Source organism: Cynocephalus volans, chromosome 1 (genome assembly GCF_027409185.1).
Source record: "Cynocephalus volans isolate mCynVol1 chromosome 1, mCynVol1.pri, whole genome shotgun sequence".
NCBI lineage: Eukaryota > Metazoa > Chordata > Mammalia > Dermoptera > Cynocephalidae > Cynocephalus > Cynocephalus volans.
The window spans coordinates 76,731,156-76,753,995 of record NC_084460.1 but is presented as its reverse complement, the minus strand read 5'-3'; the positions used below and the strand labels follow the sequence as shown (position 1 = coordinate 76,753,995).

General features: G+C 33.7%; 1 protein-coding gene across 2 annotated transcripts in view; it reads right to left on the bottom strand.

Annotated features, from left to right (window-relative positions):
- The window catches only part of EIF2A (eukaryotic translation initiation factor 2A), a 36,616-nt gene that overhangs the window by 1,067 nt on the left and 12,709 nt on the right, over nucleotides 1-22,840 (bottom strand). Inside the window, exons 2-12 of one of the 2 annotated variants that reach the window (XM_063096953.1) lie at nucleotides 21,542-21,611; nucleotides 16,441-16,515; nucleotides 13,756-13,874; nucleotides 12,642-12,741; nucleotides 11,748-11,830; nucleotides 9,017-9,090; nucleotides 8,731-8,875; nucleotides 8,485-8,601; nucleotides 5,454-6,025; nucleotides 1,938-2,051; nucleotides 790-918 (exon numbers count right to left, since the gene is read on the bottom strand). In XM_063096953.1, the coding sequence (XP_062953023.1) occupies nucleotides 790-918; nucleotides 1,938-2,051; nucleotides 5,454-6,025; nucleotides 8,485-8,601; nucleotides 8,731-8,875; nucleotides 9,017-9,090; nucleotides 11,748-11,830; nucleotides 12,642-12,741; nucleotides 13,756-13,874; nucleotides 16,441-16,515; nucleotides 21,542-21,611 (1,598 nt within the window). The remainder of the gene's footprint in view (nucleotides 1-789; nucleotides 919-1,937; nucleotides 2,052-5,453; nucleotides 6,026-8,484; nucleotides 8,602-8,730; nucleotides 8,876-9,016; nucleotides 9,091-11,747; nucleotides 11,831-12,641; nucleotides 12,742-13,755; nucleotides 13,875-16,440; nucleotides 16,516-21,541; nucleotides 21,612-22,840) is intronic. The other variant, XM_063096962.1, reaches the window with a different exon arrangement.

The following is a 22,840-nucleotide window of genomic DNA, read 5'->3' as shown; positions in this document are numbered from 1 at the left end:
GAAAAAGTCATTTTCAAATGCAAATATTCTTAACAATTCAATCACACGAATGTGAAACCTAAGTAAGGAGAACCAATTATCTTACCTTTGTATCAAGAATAGTCTGTTAAAATGCTAGGGTAAACTATTTTTTAAAGTTAAATGTAAAACCGTTTATGTTAAAGACATGAGATTTGGCAAAATATTTTTATCAAGCTTTTAATTAACGTTATCATACATGCGCCCCTGCATGCATGTGTGTGTAAATATATCACTAATTTCACCATTTGTTTCAATACCCCATTGTACCTGGAAGATGTCTTTGGCTATAAGAGAAACCTCATAATGCAGATGAGGACTCCAGAGACCTGGTTTTATCACGAGAGTCACCACCACAAATGGGTTGTAATTTCACAATAAACTTCTTTTTGACTTTGTTTCTTCATCTTTAAAACTGGGATAAATGTCTGTTCCTAGCCATCTCACAGGTATCTAATGAAGTACTGAGTATAAAAGCATTCAGCATATTTCGGTATAAATGTACATTATTTCTTACTATTCTAAAAATCAATAGTAAAGTACTACTAGCCTTTAGACTTCTGTGAATAGAACCAAAGCCAGTATCTTCCTAAGTCCATTCCTGGGGCTTTTCTAATTAAGGTGTTTAAAGTTTCACAGTGAGAAAGCAAAAATGAGAACTGCTAAAACCTCTTGGATACCTGTCTTTAGGCATCTAAATACTACCTTCTTTATATGTTTCTAATGTACTCCTTTCAATATACACATCTGTTTTTCATTTAAGTCTCCCACCTTCTTTAGGTTCTTAATTTTTTTGTCTATCTCAGGATCTCCAGAAGTTGACTGAGAGACAGTGTTTCGTGGTGTACTCTGTGGGGCAGGAGTAGGTACCAAATCTGGACTCTTGTCAGTTCTTGCTTCCTGCAGGAAATATTTTAAAAAATTTAATTTTCAAATATGAAAACATTAAAGTATTTCAATAACATAGGCTTGGTATATAACACAGAAACCAAACATGATTTCATCTTCATTTTATATAAAGAAAGAATCTGAATTAAAAGTCTCATAAAGTATGCTACATATTCCCATAATAGATTGAAATGAAATGATCTTATCAGAGTAAACTTGGAGGTTTCTGTGTCAGCCAACAAGCACTACAAACTTTTGGAAATTCTGGGATGTGCCACTATGTGAATGGATTGGAAATGTGAGAGGGCTTTCAAGGTGTTTAAAGTTTCACTCTTGAGGGCTGGTCCATTAGTTTAGTTGGTTAGAGCATGGTATTATAACACCAAGGTCAGGGGTTTGGCTCTCTATACCAGCCAGCCGCAAAAAACAACAAAAAAAATTTCACTCTTGTAATGTCCTCCAAAACTATAAACAGTATATATGATTGAGTACATGTAATGAATGATGCTACAAGGATAAGAATCCTATACAGATTTATTTATAATCAGATCAATTCAGGTCTGCGACAAAGTGCCATATGATCAGGTCTCCAATAATCTTTCTAACCTCTTCCTTCCTCACCAAGGACCACTGATTCTAAACCAATTTTATTTCCGCTAAGGAGCCATATCTCTTGTCTATTGTCCTTTGTGTAACTATTCCTTGTGTCTAGAACACATTCCCCCACAAATCACCAGGCTATCCTTTAAGGCTCCTGGAAAATTTCACCACCCAAGAGTAAATCAGTTGCACCTTTCCCAGGCTCCCACAACACCCGGTATGTATCCCTTAATGTAATACTTTATTGTACTATCCTCCATTAGACTTGGGCCCCTAGCATAACACTTGCTTTATTGTACATAGTAAATGAACGAAAGAGCAACCTTTGCAATTACAACAAGTATGTTTTGACAAAAAGGGAAAAAAATTATTTAAGTCTTTATTGGCCCCAAGGTAGAGTTTTGTTTTAAAGAGATTAGTACTCCAAATACCTGCTTTGCAGCTTTCTTAGCTTCATGCTTCCTTTGATTTTTAAGGGCTGTTTTTGATAATGGTTTATCATTTCCTGATTGTGGTTTCATATTCTGAGGTGGCTCCTCTTCATGCTATGAAAAATGTAAAATAAACAATTTTAAGATGGAGTCCATGTTTTAAGAAACATATACGACAAAAAACTATACACTTTTGCTAGTATAAGAGAAATTTATTTTATCAAATTTATTTTTTTTTAATTTTGTTTTACTTTTATTTTACCATTACACAATGTAAACGTTTTTTGTGGCCCTTTACCAAATTCTCCCTAACTGTCCCTCCTCCTCCTTTCCCACCTCTGGTGGCCTCAGTTCTGTTGTCTCTTTTTGAAGGTTCAAGGAATTATTGTGATTGTTGTATCTTTCCTTTTTTTTGTTTGTTTATTTTTTCAGCTCTCACTTAAGAGTAAGAACATAATTTTCTCTAAGTTCATCCATGGTGCTGTGAATGGAAGAATTTCATTCCTTTTTATTGCTGAGTAGTATTCCACTGTGTATATATACCACATTTTCCTTACCCAGTCATCTGTCAATGGACACTTTGGTTGGTTCCAACTCTTAGCTGTTGTAAATAGAGCTGCAATAAACATGAGAGTGCAGATATCCCTTTGACATGATGATTTCCATTCCTTTGGGTATACACCCAGCAGTGTGACTGCTAGATCATATGGCAGTTCTATCTGTAGTTGTTTGAGGAAACTCCACACTGTTTTCCATAATGGCTGCACTAATTTACCATCTCACAACAGTGCAGGAGGGTTCCCTTTTCTCAACATCCTTGCCAGCATTTGTTATTCTCTTGATACTGGCCAGTCTAACAGGGGTGAGATGATACCTCAGTGTGGTTTTGATTTGCATTTCCCGGATCCTTAGTGATGTTGAGCATTTTTTTCATGTGTCTGTTGGCCATTTGTATGTCTTTCTTTCAGAAATGCCTATTCAGCTTCTTTGCCCATTTTTTAATTGGGTTATTTATTTTTTATAACTTAAAGTTGTTTGAGTTCCTTGTATATTCTGGATACTAATCTCTTGTTGGATGCATAGTTTGTGAATATTTGCTGTACAAAAGCTTTTTAGTTTGATATAATCCCATTTGTTTATTTTTTCTTTTGTTGCCGGTGCTTTTGGGGTCTTTGCCCAGTCCTATTTCCTGAAGTGCTTCGCCTACGTTTTCTTTTAGTAGTTTTATAGTTTTGGGCCTCTTAGCAAATGCACTATTTCAGATTCTCAAAGTTCTGTGTGTACATACCATGCTTGAAACAAACTGAATACATGAAAACCCACATTTGTAGAACACACAAATTTGGAATGCAAGCCTCTTTCATTTCTTTTTTATCCACATTGCATACAATATTAGTTAAATTTTACAATCTTTGCTAAACATTTGTTTTATACATTACATAAAAATTCTTTCAATAGTGGGCTCTTCTATAGTAGCTTTGGCTAAAAGTTTCTGTTCATGAAAATTTCAAAAAATGACAAATTTATTAAAGATTGTACAAGAAAAAAGGATAAGCAGACAAGTCTCTTCCACACTTGTAAGAATCATGTAGCCACCGAGAATCTTTCCTTTCAGACAGAAAAAAAGTCCACACCACTACTATGAGTCATGAGCTTATCTGGTTTTAGTAAAATGTGCCCATTATACACAACTTCATCCTTATTAATAAAATTTGTTTCTTCAGTTATATCAATTATTATGGGACTGTTGAACACATTATAAAAGTGAAGGTTATTTGGAAAGTCAAGAAATACATCCTTAAGTATAGTTTATATATAAATTTTTACTTATAAAATTTTTTTTCCTTCAGGGGAAGAACTCCAACACTCTTTTCCTCTCTTGCCATGTAACACTTCTCCTTTGAGAAGTTATCTATTACATTGTTTTTGTTTCTAGTAATTTCTTGATAGTGCTTTCTTTGCCATTTAGCTCATTTCTGGAATTATATATAAATAAAAATTTCTCATTACTGGACATGTAGTTGCTTCAACTAAAATGATTTGAAAGGATCACATAATCAACATGTCACATAAAAAAGCAAAAATTTAGCAGAGATGTCAATTGTTAAAAAAATTCTGATTTTAAGTTCTTACCTAATTTTATCACCATTTTCAAAGTATAAGAATACTTCAAAAAGTTCATGATAAAAATAGAATTAAAAGATAATATGTACCCTTGTATTATCTTTCTATATTAATTTCGCCCCCTCACCAAAGCAAACCAACTAGTTTTATGGATCAGAGAATAAAATACACTAATTCAGAATTTCTTCCTCTTGTCCATCTTACAGAGAGATTCAGAAAGCAATATGGATTGGGGTTACTTCTGTTTTTATCCTAAGTAAAGAAAATTTCAATATAGGGATAGGACAAATTCAAAGACTACTATATACTTTCTTTTTTGATCTAAATACAAATATGATAAATACAAATATATATCACAGAACTTAATTTGTTATTTAAGTTTTTATATGTTTTTACTTCAATAATTTAATATGACAACAATGTTTAAACAGAACATTTCACTGGAAGTTAAGAAACTACCAACCACTGCTACATTTTGTTTAATCTGGGCAGAAGGGCTGTAATTTTGTTTTTGTTTTTGTGGGGGTGAGTAGTGGTACAAGGAAGGCACAGGAATATTTATTCTTTGAAAAAATATCTGCTTCTCCGAGTATCTAATAAATAAGTGACTATACATCCCCTTCTCTTGGAATAGTCTCAGTTTATAGCTGTTCTTGAGTCACCTTTATAACATCACCAATAATATTGTTCTTCCTTCTTATGGCACCTTTATCCCTTAACACCATCACAGAAACTCAGGCAATTAATAAATGCTCTCCTCTAAGCTCTAAAATGCTAACATTTTATTTTTTTGGTGGCTGGCTGAAAAGCTAACATTTTAAAAGCATGTCAGAGTCTGCCCCATACTCTGGTCATAAATTTACAACAAACGTGGGGAACTAATGGCCTGGGGATAAAAAATGGGTTTTTGTTTGACCAACTGTGTTTTAAAAATTGAGAATTTTCACAAAAGCATCCAGACTCATTTTGTCTTGGAAATCAAACTTTTTGGCAAATTGGACCTAACATCTCCTATGGAAAAAAATCAGTTATTACTGGATAGCTGTTATAGCCTTTGAAGAGGGCATGGGCTCTCTCATCCATCATTTTATCCCACTTACTACTGCCTTACATTACTGGCCTGCCCTGACAGGCATTTGAATTTGAGCCCTTGGTCTACACAGCCAATATGTCATACTCAGTTATCATTCTCAGGAATTTTAAAATGTGAATTGTTTAAAATTACTTTGTCAACAATATAAGCTGTTCACCATCTTTAGCAGTAGGTCCTCAATGACTTCTGCCCTAGAGTATATTATAATCAGTAACACAATGACATGAGAAAAAGGTCTCTAAAAGACTCTGCACAATGTAAAACCTTTTCCTAAACTGAAGTAGTAAAAACTTACTTACCAGTTTGGAATTAGTGATTGGTTTATTTCTTAAAGCTGGGGGTCTATAAGCTGTTGCAACTTTAGGTTCTTCACTGGGTAATTCACTTGGAACTGCTTGGTAAGTTACTGTTTTTGCTGGAAATATTCCATCCAAAAATGGCTGCCAAGAAACCTGCCATAATTCTGAATTTGATGGCACATCATACTTGTGCAAGATGGAACCAGTATAATGCCAAATCTTGTACCCATTATTAACACGTAACCTGGGAGCACACGTGGCTGTTAAAATATGCTCACCATCTGGGCACCAAGCAAAATATGTAGAATCAGAAGCAACTGGTTTAGAAATAAGTTTGTAGTTTTTTACATCCCACACTTCCATTTGTCCCCTCAGATTTCCAAATCCAGCTAATACTAATATATGTCCATGAGGGCTATAGTAGGCTGCATTACGAGGACCAGTTCCAAAGTCAAACACAGGATCACATTTCAAATTGAAAATTGTCGCTTTGGCAGGCATAAAACCATAAACAGCACAAAACTCAGTAGAACTAGAATTCCAAACTACATCATAAATGGGGCCATTTTTTGCTAGAAAAAGAATATAGAACCCAAATTAGCAATAAAGAATTATACAAATACAATATTTATTAGCACAGTTATGAACATATAGCACTTATAAACATGTCAGGCATTAAAAAAAAAAAAACTCCCAAAATTTCAAGGTGCATTAAAATTAAAATATTCTTACATGATATACACTATAGAGATTAATGTATAATCATAAATTTATTTAAGAACCCCTACTGAATCTTAATTTTTTTTTTTTTTTGGAGGCTGGCCAGTACAGAGATCTGAACCCCTGACCTTGGTGTGACAAGGTGGCTTTGTAACCAACTGAGCAACTGGACAGCCCCATGAATCTTAATTTCTTTAAAACATTTTGGCAATGTGGGCTCATAGAAGCCAATGTGGGCTTAGAGTAATAGTTTATTACTATTAATAAATAATTTTTTGGAAGGGATAACATATGTACATGGTAGTAAAAATATAAAGTGTATTAAAAGACACACCAGAAAATAAGTCCCTCTGTACAAAGGCAACCCTCTGTTATACTTCTTGCATATCCTTTCAGCGTGTTTTTGTTATTTCATTTAGGACTATATCTTGGAGATTTTTCCACATAAGCACATTAACGTCTACCTCATTCTGTTTCAGATGAACTGTATTCCATCATAAACCTTGATGCATATTCTCCACTATGAGTGTACAGAAAAATATCTGTAGGAGTGAAACTGCTAGGTCAAAGGGTCATTTATTTGATAACATACACCAAAATGCCCTTCGGAGAGGTTGTACCACTTCATACTTCTCTCAACAGTTTTTGATGAAGGTTTCCCTCCCACTCTTATATATACTGTGTAGTTTCATATTTTTATCTTTGCCAACCTATTAAGTGAAGACATATCTTGTTTTCACTTCTATTTTTGTAATTATAAGCTAAGCACCTTTTAATATATTTATAAGTAATCTAATTTTTTTCTGTAGGATAATTTTTAATGTCCTATGCCTATTTTTGTCTCCAGTTACTGGCATTTTACTTGGCCTACTCGATATATTGAGAAAATTCACCTTTTCTGATACTCATCCCTTGTCTGTTACAAAAAAATCCCCCCCCCCAATTTTTGTTTGTTTTGCTTAATTTATGGAATCTTTTCTTCCCCCAATGTAGAAATCTATAATTTTATACATATTCAAATTTATCATTTTTATCCCTTACAATTTGTCATTTATAAATTCTTTTTCTACTCTAAGATTAGAAAAAAAAATCTCCCATATTTTCTTCTAGTTCCTCTGTAGTCTTACGTATAATTTTTTGGCCCAACTGGAATTTATTTTGGTGAAGAAGTAGGAATATTAACTTTATGTTCCACATGGCTAGCCCGTTATCCCCAAAATACACATTAAATTACCAATATTTTTTCTGCTGATTCAAATGCTGACTTTATAACATATTAATGGCTACAGAAGCATAGATCTATTTCTGGACTCTGCTTTGTTTCACTGATTTATCAGTCTATCCATAGGCCAGAACCAAATTGTCTTAGTTACAATTGCCTTACATTTTAACATCTGGTAGTATCAGTACTCCCCTGCCCTGTTCTTCTTTTGCAAAAGTTTTGAAAATATTCTTGCATTTTCATTTTTCAATATCAATTTTAGAACCCAAAAGTTTATCTGGTAAAAAGAAAAAAATTAACTGGTACTTAAATTTAATTTTTAGGTTAATTTGAAGAGAAATGACATATTTATAAAATTCTTCTTACTAAATGTCATAGTTTGTCCCTCTGAAGACTTTTAAAGTTTTCTTCCCATAGGTTCTATATATTCCTTACTTTTGTTGCTATATATGGGATCTATATAAGCAGAGATAATTCTGTTTTCTCCTTTTAAAATAGTATGTCTTTCTTCTTCTGATCAGTTATATTGACTAGATATTTCAGAATGTTAAATAATATTGGAAAAGGGAGCCATCTTTGTTTTTCTCCTGACTTCAATGGGAAAACAGATTTTTATAAAGGTTACCCTACTTACATATGTTCAATTCAAAATGAAAAACTTAGGGAGCAGCCAGTATTTTAAAACTATTATTTTAAAGTTAACTTAGCTCATCAAAACAACAGATAAAACGGTAACATTCTCAGATATTATTCACAACTCTGAAGATAATACTACTCAACTCACTAGATCAACCTGTTGTCATAATTAGTTAAGTAAGTCCCAAAAGAGCTACTACAATGGAATTACCTCTCAGGAAGTTCCTTATTAAAGTGCTGGCATAACTCAATTAACTGATTGGATTCTGTCAAAACTGAGTATGTCTGAGGATGATTTTAAGTTTCTTAATTAGGAGGAATTTTACCTTAAAAGTTATTAAGGTATCTGAGTTCTATCACTTGATCAAGAATTTAGATTAATATCATCTTTATAGCATAGTATTTTTTTTACTATCACTGTTTGTATGAAAGGAAGACTACTGGAATACTCACGTAATTGTACTACTGCACTTTCTCCATTTGTTGCAATGTAGTGCAGTGTTTGTTCCCCATAGTAAGAAGCTCCTGTCTTGTCAACATCTGTACTAGCTATTACCAATACAGCAGTAGCTGTAACAGTAAAAACTTTAATTAGATTTAAGACACTAAATAAGCATTGATACATTTTATAAACACAAAAATGTAAGTCTAAATTAACACTTGATAAACAAAATGAGGGATAAAATATATTTATCGTACCTTTTTTGTTCCAGAGCATAGTAACCTTATCAGCCTTAAAGAAACTTTTATTGGCTAAAGCTGCATGAGGTCCACCAAAGTTGGGGTACTGATACAATCGAACAAATGAAGGTGCACCTTTACTTCCTGGAACATAGACAGCCACCTAAGATACACAAACATAAATCACTGCTTAATTTTTTGAAGCATATAAACTAAGATGGACATATTTTTACAGTCATAAAAAACTAAGAAAAGGTTTAAAAACAGATTATTCCACATAAACAAACAAAAGCATAGCAAATACCTTGTATGGTTGGGGTCCAGGTGATAACACAAAATCATTAATTTTTTGCAAATGCAATTTATTTGCAATTGTGTCTAGAAAAAAGAGAAAATGGTATTAAACTGATGAGAAAAGCTAATAGGAACATGTTAAACTCTGAATGTATTTCAAAAGTTTACTATAACCACACACTAATACTGCTCATTGTAGTTTCATGTAGGTGAGGCAGAGCAACACAGAAAAGCATGGTGTGAGAGCAAGACAAACCTGGGCTTGACTCCTTACTCAGTCATTTACTAGCTATGTGAGCTTGGACAAATATTGGGATTATACTGCTTAACTCCCAGTGACTGATTTTAAGAGTATAGTGCTAGGCATATGGTAGGTATTCAATAAATGTCAGTTCTCTTTTCTTCAACCTCTGAAATAAAGTAGTCTTAGAGCCCATTAGATGAGAAAGATTGACCTTGGCCTGCTACTGTAGAATGTGTATATGGAAATTCTGTAACTAATGTGATAAATAGATACATGATAGTAACAATAATAACAATGGCTGGTATTTATTGAATGCTTACCCTATACTAGATAATCAGAACCCATCTATTAACAATACTGCTACCTGAGTTAACAGGACCAAGAGTTATTACTCTTTCTTTGTTCAATTTCAGAGATCAATAACTGTTCAAAAGTAGCACACCAAACTGCCAATTGGTGACTCCCTTTCTTAGGCATGCTCACAAAGAGGTGAGTAAGACAAGAAAACAAGCTAACCCAAAACCAATGATGCTGGAGTGAGTCTTAAAAGCAGGAAAATGAAGTGTATGGCTATACTGATTGAATGCTGCTCAAAATCAGTCTGCATGCTATCTTTGGTACATGTGATCAGAGTTACTAATTCCTATTCTACTTTAATATACTCAAAAGTTCAGTAATCATGTTATTGGTGTTATTCTTGGTATTGCTACTCTATGTATCCTGTGTGCATAATGTGGGATAAAGTAAGTGAATACTTACGTGAACATGATATTCTCAAACCATCACCCCTCATATCCCAGAGAAACAAGATTCTTGGTGTTGGCAAAGGCAATACAGATATGGTAGAAGAGGCTAAGTAAAAACCTTGTAGTCTTTAATTTAAATGGGAATATCATTATGAACTCATGATTATTACGTCTTTAAAAAAAAAGAAGAAAAAAGGCCTAGAAACAATGATCAACACAGTAATAATGAGAACCCCTAAAACCCAGATAGTGGTCTCTAAATACCACTTTCCATGAAAAGGAGCCAGGGTTTTTTGCAGAATTGGCCAATTCTAGGTGTACAGCAGGAAATATGCAAGATAATCCTAGAACAGCTTGTCATTAAAGACTAACCGGCCAATGATAAGACAATTTGAACATCAGTGAGAAAAATAACTGCAATGGATTGAAACACATGTATTTTAAGTCTATAGTTCATTAAGGATGGGGAAAAAAACTAATTGGTTACAATGGAAGTTGCGAGAGACAGAACACATTATATTAAAACTGATAAAGGTAAAAAATATTTACCCTGCCTTTTCCATGTAAATGTGCCACTATGTAACCAAATTGCAGATGGGGAACTTTTCTTCATACAGCTAATAAAGAAGGAGGGAGGGGGAAAATTGGGATATCACCAATTTACAACTACTGATGAAATAATGCAACTAGGCACTGAACACTAAAGTCAGCTAACCCTACAGTTTTTTTTTTTTTTTTTTTCCTAGCTGGTACAGGATTGAACTCCAGACACTGGGGTTACCAGCACCATACTCTAACCAACTGTGCTGATCGACCAGCTAAATCCTATAAAATTAAAGACAAGCAGACATTACATGCTTTTCAATAAAAGAATTGAACACCAACTTATGTAGTCTTGTCTTTACCCACCAAAAAAAGAACCTACAGCTGACCAACTCTAGACACAACTAGCAATTTATAGGGTACAGATGATCATGTTAAATTATACTATGGAACACAAAAGCAAAATTCAAACTATGAAAAAATAGGCAAGATGAATAACCTTGTTTCTTAAATAATACATGGCAAGGGAGAAAAAAGAAATGGAGTGGGAACTTATAGATTAAAAGAAACTGAAAAGATATAAAATTTTGTATCAACTGCAATGTGTGGTACCTTATTTGGACCCTGAGTTTTAAAGAAAGTATAACATTTGTAATTCTTAGAAATTTGAATGCTGACCAGATATTTAATGATCTGTGATCCTGGTACTGTGGCTAAGTTTAAAAAATTAAGGGACCTAATCTTCAGAAATATACACTGAAAAATTTACTGGTAAAATTATATTATGTCTGGGATTTGCCTTAGCTTACTAACAGAGATGGTAGCTGGACAGATGTATGGCTAACATAGGATTGGACATGAGCTGATGGTAGTTGGGACTAGGTGTCTACTTTGTGGTTGAAATTCTGCACAATAAAACATTTAAAAACATTATGTCACAGAATTTCAATAGCAATTAAATTCAGGAAGAGGTATTCAAATGTCTCAACAGCAATTATCAGATAATAAAAAGTTATTATAAAAGAAAACCTTTCTATTATAGAATTTCACTGACATTTAGACTTATAAAGTAATGTAAATGAATATAACAGCAATTTTTGATTAATAAATTAGCAGTATTTAGAAGAACCCTATGATGCCATATAAGGTAATGATATCTGTGTACACTTACAGTAAATAATAAAATTATTTAATAAATCTTTACGTACTAAAATTGTTGTTTTCAAAGAAGTGAACTTCATTGTTAACATTTCGGGCACAAATAATTTCATCTTCTGACCAAGATGGACACCTATGTTAAAAGAAAGAATATACAAAAATTTAGACAGAATGTAATATTACATTAACATTTTAAAGTTTGTGGTATTGCTTACTATTCAAGGAAAAATACTTACAAATATAATATGAAGTTACTAATAGCTTTAGTCAGTATATACAAAAGAAAAACATTGTTCCTTTCCATTTAAATACTAAACAAGAGACAGAACAAGTTTCTACTCTGTTACATTCTATAGCAGACTGAATTATGTCCTCCCTCAAACTCATTGAAACTTGAATTGTGTCCCCTAAGTTTTATGTATTAGAAACTTGGCCCCCACTGTGACTGTGAAGAGGGTGGGAAATCCTATTATGGTAATTGAAAGTGTGGGGCCCTGAGAGGTGATTAGACTGTAGGAACATGCTGTAGTGAATGGATTAAAAATAGTGTTCATAGGAGTGGTTCTGAGGGCTTTAAAGGGACAGTGCATGAGGAACTGTCTTTCTCTTGTTCTCTCTGCTCCACCATTTTTGCAATGTAATACCCTGCCGTCACTGTCACCACCACCAAGGCCTTTACCAAATGTGTTCCCTGGACTTTGGAATTCCCAGCCTCTGAAACTGTAAGCAATAAATATTGTTTTCTTTATAAATCAGCCAGAATCAAGTATTCTGTTATAAGCACAGAAATGGAATAATACACATTCCTACATACAAAATTCTTAAATATGTAGATTTTGGTCTGATAAATTATTTTTAAAATCAATACCAGAGAAACAACTATTATACAATGACAATACTTAAAATACTGAATAAATAATAAGTACTTTAAAACATTTATTTACCAATTTTGCATTTTTTTCTGGATAAAAGATTTCAAACATGTCCCAGTTTTCACATCATAAAGTTGTAGGTTGGGTATCCCAGCTGTACCATCTTTAGAAGCTACAATAAAAACAAAATCTTTTGCAGTAATTGTTTCCTAACACTTGTAAAAATATTTCATTCTTAGAAAAAATTTGAACACGATTATAAGGATCAAGTAAAAGAGTTGCTTCAAATTAACTTTTTTCTGTAGCCTTAATTATGGAGTTAATCATCCATTTCTAAAGCCATTAACAAGATGATAGCTGTCTGAGCATCTCTGAAATGAGTTAACAACTACAGATTCTAAGAATACTTAAGAGATTTCCTATTTATTAAGATTGACAAAGATTACTGTCAAATGGATTAAATCATGAAAGCTTGCATCTATAAGTCACTGATAAAAGAAAAAAGTTATAGAAAACCACTCCTGATTCTCAACTGATTTTCGATTTCCTTGAAAAAATAAGATTCATTAGAGTCCATGTTCCTTGAAAGAACAAAACCCAGGTTTATAATCCACCAATGAACTATTATTGTTTACTTATTAAACAATATTGACATTATTAGAAAATGTTTCATAAAATAAGCCGCTATAGCAGTTTTCGATATTACTCATATATGAAGTACAGCTACATAAAATGTTCATATATTATCATTAGATATCTTCAAATGTGTTAGACAATGGCACACTATTTCCTACTCTTTGTCATACCACAAATTTCTTAGATATTGTCTACTGTACTTCCTTTCACTTAAAGTGATTATTTAAATGGTTTTGATTTTAAAAGTCAGTTATTCTTAATCTTTAGAGATCTTCTCTATGCAGCAGTTCTTTAACTTCTAGATTTTCCCTGTCCTTTTTCTTTTCAACTCTCTCATAATGGATCTTTTTACTAACTTACTACAGTATATACTGTGAAATTACTTTCAGTATATTGTATTTGGAGAGTACAAGGTTCACTACTGATTATAAATATTCCAAACACTATTTACTAACATAAAGATTAACTACTTTCTTATATGGTTACAAACTTTTTTTTCACTAAATTTAATTGGTCCTCTCAAAATATTTTATAATGGGAAAATACTTACTAGTGTAAGGCTGCCACGTCGCCAAGACAGTATTTTTTGGTGAGAATTCAAGGCAAACTGCCTTTGGAAGATCGAAGGAGTTCAGCAGTCCCTTATTCGTGACATTGATAATATTTACTCTGGTTTCAAAAGAAATTACTTCAGCAATGAAATACAGTTTTATAATAGCCAGCACTAACCAAAACATTCATAGTTCTTTTCAAATATAGATTACTGCAAAGTGTTCATTTTTCATAAACATTAATTTTTAGTTACTTTTAGAAAATATCCAAGAAACATCTTCACTAAAAAAGAAATGTATATTTTACCAAAATGCCCCTATGTAAGGCTAATGTTGGGAAATAATATAGAATTAGTAGAAAGGCACACGGATGATTCCACCTTCAGCTGAAAAGGAAACAACACAGCCTTTAAGTGAACACTTAAAGCCTTTAAAGAAGCTAAAGCATATCAAACCAAAGGGAAGGCAGAAGTGCTAGAGAGAACGGCAAAAGCATAGTTTTTAATTTGAATAAATGAAAGCTGTAGCAGCTAGGAAAATCATTAAGACTTTTGATGTCTATTAAAATTTCAAAAGCAGTCTCCAAAAGATATGACTATAAGAATTATTATAGTATAATAAATGACAAAAATGACAATAACTGTATAGTAAAAGCAGTTCCATTTTTTGGATGCTTCCTATGCACCATGTAGTGGCCTAGCCACTTCATGTACATTTTCTCATTTAATTCTTATGATAATCTTATAAGAGCCATCATCCTTATTTTATAAATTGTTAAACTGAGGCTTAGAAAAATGAAATAATCTGATGATTTGCCAAGATCATACCACTGATCAATCAGCTTTGAAATCAGTTTGGCTCAATTTGACTTTATGTACAATAATAAACTCTTTGGGTTTAAAAAAAAAAATACTACATCTTATTCCAGAAATCATCAAAAGTGACTTTATTCTAGTCAGTTTTAATGAGGATATCACGGTTAGGATAAGCAGTAACTGGTAAGAATGAAAAATTATCATATATTGTTTAAATGCACACAGACATGTACACACTCACGAGATTCTTTACAACTTACAGTAAATTATGTATTTTAGAATTACATGAAGCTTTCTAGTTTGTTTGTTGTTGTTGACAACCTTTAATAGTTATTCTTAGTTTAATGAAGGGTATTTATTTTAATTTAAAAAGACACATTTAAGGAAAAATCAGTTATAGTGTCTGACTTAGTTAACCACAACCCGAACAAAGACCACAATCAATACACTGCATCTGATTCTCTTGCCCTGGAACAATATGTACCATTGGAGCCACAGGAAATAAATGCCAGAACCTGGTACAGAAAATATCTATTAAAATGGTAGACAGGACATGGGGACACACTAAAAAGATACAGAGTTGAATCCAATAGGAGGTTAAGCAAGGACATGAATGAAATATATAAAAATCATTAAGAACATTTGCCAGGGTGAAAATAGACTTATTCAACAAACTGTAAGTTAGTAGAATAAGGGATACCTCAAAAAATACATACAATGAAAAGAAGTATGGTATACCCCATTAGGAAGGAAATTTCTACTGACTGATCAAATAACATAAACTAAAATATGGGTCAAAAACCAAACATTAAATACTCACAATAGGTTACACCAAAAGAAATAAGAAAATTTGAGAATATATCCTATCTTTCAGGCTAGGCTAAGACTGTTAACACTGTAGAAAGAACCAACATGATTATATTATTAACAATTTGAGAGTAGTAGTTTGTTGATTGAATAACTTAAAGAATTAAAAAAACTAATTAATGTTTTTAATTAAAAAAGCTAATTCTGCCAGCTACTTCTAGTCATAAAAGGTAAATCAACTAATTCAACACATTCTCTTTAGTAGTTAATTTTTAAAAATCATATGTTTAATCCAATCTGACCTGATAGTTGAAAGACCTCAGAAAACATTATCACTGTGAAGAACATCAAAAATGTACTTTTCAAATGAATGCACAATTTTCTCCCTTTTAAAATACCTAACTATTATATGTAGTTAAAAACAACTTTAAACCAAGCAATAAATATTTGGGCATTTTCCTGGTCTGTGAAATGAAATGCTGTAGTGACTCTTGGAAAATTAAAATGGACTGGTTTTCTTTGTAAAATACAAGCATTTAATCTAAATAATTATTTTTTTGCAAGACCAATTTGTAGTCCAATATTTTATGTAATGTAGATTATGCTAAACATTCTTTTGAATAACATATATTTTTACATACAATAAGACTAATAGTAATAACAGCAGATGGTTGTTACTAACTTAACAGCAAAGATAACAAGCATCTAAATCTAACGTAAAGAAGCAAAGAGACTGAAGCATTAGTGCAGAACTTAAGAAACCCTAACCAGTAACTTAAGACCACTATCTAAAACAACTTCTCAGCTTCTTCAGTATTAAATCAATCATGTTTTCATATGATAATTTTTAATTCTAAGTAACTAGATAACTCAAACAAGTCATGGCATATATAGAAAGTAACTTTGAAGGTATTCTATGGAGGTTACATTGGAGATTCTCATTACATCATGACATTAAAAGATGGACGTTTTTGATGATACCAAAGTACATGTTATTCAAATAATGCCAGTTATGTTACATTTATGATACACATAAAATATGTTATATAAGTCAACACCAACTTTTCTCCACTGCCCCAGGCAAACAAGGTTCCATCCTTACTAAAGGTATAGACTTTGCAATTTTTCCCAGATTCTCTGAAAATGACAAAAAAAAAAAAAAGGTTAAATTAATAAGCTTAATACTTTTCAAAAAGTCTGATTATAAAGTCTATAATCTCACTACAAATTTAATGACTAAAAACTTACACAAATTTTAGATAATAATTCCAAAATGCTTTACTGTGCCAAAACATTTAACCCTCTTAAAATGCAATGCCAACAACTACTGTAAAGTAAGCTGAAAACTGATTTTATACCAACAGATCAATCTCAAGGAAAAAATAGAGCCCTTTTGGGTAAATAACTAGCTTGTGTAGAGACCCCCAAATGCAAGTGAATGTGAAAGTTACCAGCTATCAGCCCTAATCTTGACAAGGCTAAAGGATTTCACCATGGAGACTTTGTAGAAAAGGCCTTAGACCACCTGCATAACAAAACAGTGGTGGAGAGAATATCCTCAAGTGGCCAAGAAATGCCCCTGGATTTGAAGGAAAAAGATCTTCCAATCAATTTCTCATGTGTAGAGACAGAGAGTATAACAACAATAAGAGGATCTTCACATTAAATAAAAGCTGATGCAGGATTCTGGACAAAAATAGTTGTCCCTCAGTTTCCATGTGGGATTGGTTCCAATATCTCCTGGGGATACCAAAATCTTAGGAGGCTCAAGTCCCTGATATAAAATGATGTGGTATTGGCATATAACCTATGCACATCCTACCATATACTTTAAATCATCTCTAGATTACTTATAATATTTAATACAATGTAAATGTTATGTATTGTTTAAGGAGTAATGACAAGAAAAAAAAAGTCTGAACATGTTCATTACAGACACAATTCCTTCAAACATTTTCAATCTGAGGTTAGTTCAATCCATGCATGTGGAATCCAAGGATACGAAGGGCCAACTGTAGTCAAAACTGTAAGCACTTCATCTCTCAAATGGAGATGGCTGGCCACTATGAATACATCTCCCAGTAATAATGAAGACCCAAATAGAAATGTACATGTGTGTACATGTAGATGTCGATTAGTGTAGTCATAACATTAGATAAGAACTCCAGGGCCAATAAATAATTTGAATTGCTAAATAACAACAAATGTGCTGAGAACTGACCCATACATCCCTCTTAAACTGAACACAGTCTTTGCATTAATTCATCTGAAGATGGCATTTTGCTTCTGCAATTACACAATAATGATAGCTTATATTCAGTTTGTAGTTAACAAAAATATTTTTTTTGTTCATCTTTTTCACATATAAACACCTATGACGAAGATATTCCCTATCCTATACTTGTGCAACGCATTTCCGAACCTTAAGGCAGGATTTTACAATTATCCATATTAAATTCCACCCAGGTTTTGGCCTATCATTCCAGCCTACTGAGATCTACTTTATGTTTTGATTTTCTCTTTTAAAACATTAGTCATTCCTTACAGATTTATGTAATGTATAAATTATAAAACATTTCCAAGCTATCACCTAAGTTATTTATAAGAATGTTGAATGAGCTCTGAACAAGATCCTATGACTCACCAACAATCCTTCCCTCAAACTAAAACCATCTCATTAATCAGCCGACCTCATAGCTTTTAATCAATGACAACTCTGTTACCATCATCCAACCCAGACTTTCTCATTTTTCAGATACTTTGCTAAAACCATGTTTACAGTTCTATTATTCTGATGTCTTGAAATTCTACTCAGAAAGGAAATGAGATAAACTTGAAACAATATGTTCTCGGCAAGCTCATTTTAATTCCAGTAATCACTCCCTTATCTCAATGATTATAAACTGTCATTTTAATAACTAATTCTAGAACTGTGTTTAGGATTGAGGGTAAGCTTAATAGACTACAGAACACAGAATTAAATTTTTTTCTCAATCTTGGTAATTAGGAAATGTCGTGTACATCTTTTTGGTATTATTTTTTATTTTTATTTTTTTTACTTACTTTATTTTTTATTTATTTGTTTTTGGTGGCTGGCCGATATAGGAATTTGAACCCTTGACCTTGGTGTTACCAACATCATGCTCTAACCAAGTGAGCTAACTGTTGAGCCCTTGGTATTATTTTTTTAAATGAAAAATTTCAAATATACACAAAAAGAGAAAAAGTATGATAATCCACCCACCACCAAGCTTAAATATTAACTCAAAGCCAATTTTGCTTAGCTACCCCCACTTTTATTTTTAATGCCAGAATATTTTAAAGAAAAAACCTGATGTCATATCATTTTATTCTATACTTAGGTATGCATTTCTAACTGATGAGGATATTTTTAAAAACACATAATCACCACCATGCCACTTTATCCCATAAAATTAACTCCTTACTATCATCTAATACCCAGTACTTGTATTGGATATCAGGTTTTTTAAAAGCTCCCCACGTCATTCTAATGAGCAGCCAAATTAAAGAATTATCTAGCTAAAAGAATTAGATAGAGTTTTAAAAAGTTTTTTAAAATCTTCATAGAAGCATCACATTGTCTCTATCGCACATAATATCTCCTTGTTCTACTTTTAGTGACACTGAGATTGTACTGGATCTGGTCATGTGCGTCCTTGGATCCACCTAACGCTTGCTGTTTCCCAAGCCTCAACTATTCAATGAAGAGACCTAGCCACCCCATCTCCGAAAACCACTGATTGTCTGACTCTCCAGGAGTGAGAGCCATACTTCAGCATGGCTTCCATTATGCCCACTGCAGCAGCAGGGAGAGGAGCTCTGGCACTTAGATTCAAGACCAATAGGCTCTGGCTGCAGATTAATTTCTCACCCTCCTTCCCCACAAGAAATTTTTCTGAGGCACAGTGGTTCCATACAGCCTCTCTGGAGACATTTTGCATGTATGACCAAGCAACCCAGCTATATGTTGTGGATCGGTGGTCAGCTCAGTGCACCCCCATTATAATTGCTTTCACTCCTTTCCTTTTTCCCCCTACTCCTGCTGCCTTAGGACTGCACACTCCAATAAAGTATAGTATATACAGACCCTGTTTTCTAGAGTAGTACTTCTCAAACATTAGTGTGCTTACAAATCATCTGAGGATCTGGTTAAAATACACATTCTATTCAGTAAGTTGGGTAGGGCCTGAGATGCTGCATTTCAGCACTGGCTCACAGGTGCTGCCAATATAGCTGGTTTGGGCCCATCCTTCCCATAACAAGGTTCTAGAGAACAGGCTGAATAAAAATTGGTCAATAAATTCAGGTGATGTCAGTCTGATTATAAAATTCCCCATCAACAGTCATCAACAGTTCACTGAATGGTTTCAGCTTCTTTGGATGATCACCTGCCTAGATCAGTGGTTTCTCAGGGTGGGGTCCAGACTTACAGCATCTGTATCACTTGGAAATTTGTTAAAAATGCAAACTTCTGGGCCCCACTCCTGAACTAATGAGTCAGAATATCTGGGGAGAGAGTTGCAATCTTTATTTTAACAAGCTTTTCAGATGATTCTGATATATGGTAAAGTTTAAGAACCACCAGCCTGGATCCATAATAATTTCTTTAGTATTACAAAATCGTGACATTCTAATCCCATCATTCCTTCTGCATCTATGAACTGGAATTCTTCTATTAAGAGCTTTTCTTTACCAACTATTTGGTTACTCTGAAAAACAGTTTATATAGGAAAGTCTCGATTCTATTTATCAATTTTCAAAATAATAAGCAAATACTCCACCCCATCAACCACCACTACTGACCAATAAAATTTGAAGGGAGGCTTTTTTGGAGTATTTATATACTTGAAATATTTTACCCTTTGTCATAATTCTTAATGTTCAAATTGTCTCATCTTAGGTTGGTGTGAACCCCTTCAAGATGACTCCCATGACCCTGTGACAAAAATTCTGAAAGTCTTTTACAGCTTCCTTACTTTCTGGCACAAGATGTCCCTAGCTCAACTTGTACATTTTCTGTCCAAGACTTAGAGTCGACCATTTCTCTTAGAAACTGGTTCGTTTTACTGAAGAATAGTATTTAAAACCACAGCCTGGAAGGCAGTGGTATTCATTGCTACTGGGTTATCAATGTTCCCAGGCCTTTTCAGGGGACAGATATAGGAAATACAAATGTTTTTATGAAAAGAAATCATGAGTTCCTACTGATATATGCAAAACTACCTCTTCATTCTTATGCTTAAAATCTTGGTTCCTAGCAACATTAATATAATTACTTATTTATTCTGCAATAGACTTAAATGATAATATCCATTTTCAGCTAACAACAAAACTATTGAATGCATTTAAGAATTTTGCGGGTCTTCATATCGTTATTCCACCAGCTTGAGATAAAACTTTTTTTCATTTGTTTCCATTTTCCATTTAAATTATTTTTACCTAATTTTGTTTCCTTTTTCCATTTTAATTATTTCTATCTAATTTTCTTATTTAAAATAATTACATGGTCCAAAGTCAAAACTATGTATACCAAAGTTCATTCACAGACATGTCCCCTGCATCCTGTAACTCTCTCTCTCCCTATAAGTAATCATTTTTACTAGTTTTTGGTTTACCCTTTCATTATTTCTTTTTGGAAAAAATATATCTATCTAGCAATACAAGGGTACTTCAAGAAGTTTATGGAAAAATAGAATTAAAAGATAATACAAATCCTTCCATGAACCTTTTGAAGACCCATCATATATTATGCACACAGATTCATATTCCCTTCCTCTTTTATGCCTTTTACATTCTAATTTCACAAAGATTACTGGCAGTAGTTTGGCTGTCACAGTTACAAGTTCTTCTCATTCCCTCAGATAAAAACTCTTCTAAAGGCTTGAACTCAATTACACAAGTGTATGCACTTAGTACTGTTTCCCCCCACTTTTTAAACAGGCTTAAGCTATTGTTTTCAAATCTGAAGATCACTTTCCTTGATAGAGAATATGTATTCTTTCCATCTTGTTATTATATAGAATATGTCCCAAGAAATTGGCTTATCTGTTCTTTTTCTTTCCTGTTCAAAATAACCAACAACAAAAACAATTTAGAATGTACTGTACATTCCCTATAACATCAGTCAACAAATAAACCATACCTAGGAAACACTGTGCTTTCTGTAAATTGCGGTGGTCCATTTACCATGTACAGTCCTTCTGATCCTCGGACTAAAGAAATAAAATGGGAAAAAACACCATTATTTTGCTAATAAAGACTCAGTTATCACCGATGTTTTTAAAAAACAAAAAGCTTTCAGTCAAAATATTACTGTTAGCCATATATAATGTTAGTAATCATAGGGCGCACTTTCTTACCCTATTACATAAAAATCATGTAACTGCTGAGAAACAAATATCTATCTTTTGGAAATAAAAACTTAATGAAAGAAAGTGAGACGAGATGCCGGGTACCATTCAAGCTTTATTAAAGGAAAAGAATCTACCAGGCTGTGCTCAAAGTGTGGAGCAGCCCAGGCCTGCCCTGAAAATGCTGGACAGCACCAGGTGTGGGGGTGGTAGAGCTTATATAGTGCACCACGGGCTGGCTGATACCATCAAGGAGGGTCATTATGCTAATATGGATCAGGGTGGAGAACTGTGTCCTGGTGGAAGCAAAAGGGGTTTCTGTTTAAGTCAGGAGGCTTCTCATAAAGGGATGGGGGCGGGAAGGTGAGGAGGTGGGCAGCGTCATTTTGTACTTGGGCTTGTCTAAAGTGGCGCTGGTTATGTTGCAGATCTACTATTCCTGCCTTTTAAGTATGGGAAAAAGGGCGGAGGTCTCATTTTTCTGAAGTTACTTCCTGCTGGAGATGGGGGAAGATATGGAAAAAATAAAAGATTTATGTTGGTAGATAAAACAATTAGGTGGCAGGGTATTGGTTTCCTGTGGGAGGCTGTATTCTTCTGGGGAAGGGTCGCTGATTCTGAGGGGCTGATATCCTCGCAGGAACAATTCAGTGCCCTTTTGGTTGGTGAAAGCCTGCATACATTCCTACAAGAAATTAGACAAACACCAAAAGAGACAGGGACCAAAAAGTAGCATGAGTCCCAGCACAGTTAGGGGTCCTAGTAGGGGCATAAGCCAGGGTATCTAAGGGTTCAGTGAAACGGTTTAAGTTGTTTTGGGTCACCCCAGACTCATTTACATAATAACAGCATTCCTCCCCCAAGAAGAGGCAGGTACCTCCCTTCTCGGCTGTAAGGAGGTCAAGGGCCTGACCATTCTGTAAAGCTACTGTCACGAGTGAGGTGACCTGTCATTGGAGGGAGGAGATGCTATCTATGCTTAGTTCTTCTGAGAGTTTTTGATAGGATTGAGAAGCAGTAGCAGGGCCCACTATGCCAGTTCCAGTTGCAGGAAGGATCCCTGCCCCACTTAAAAAGGTACAACTAGTGCC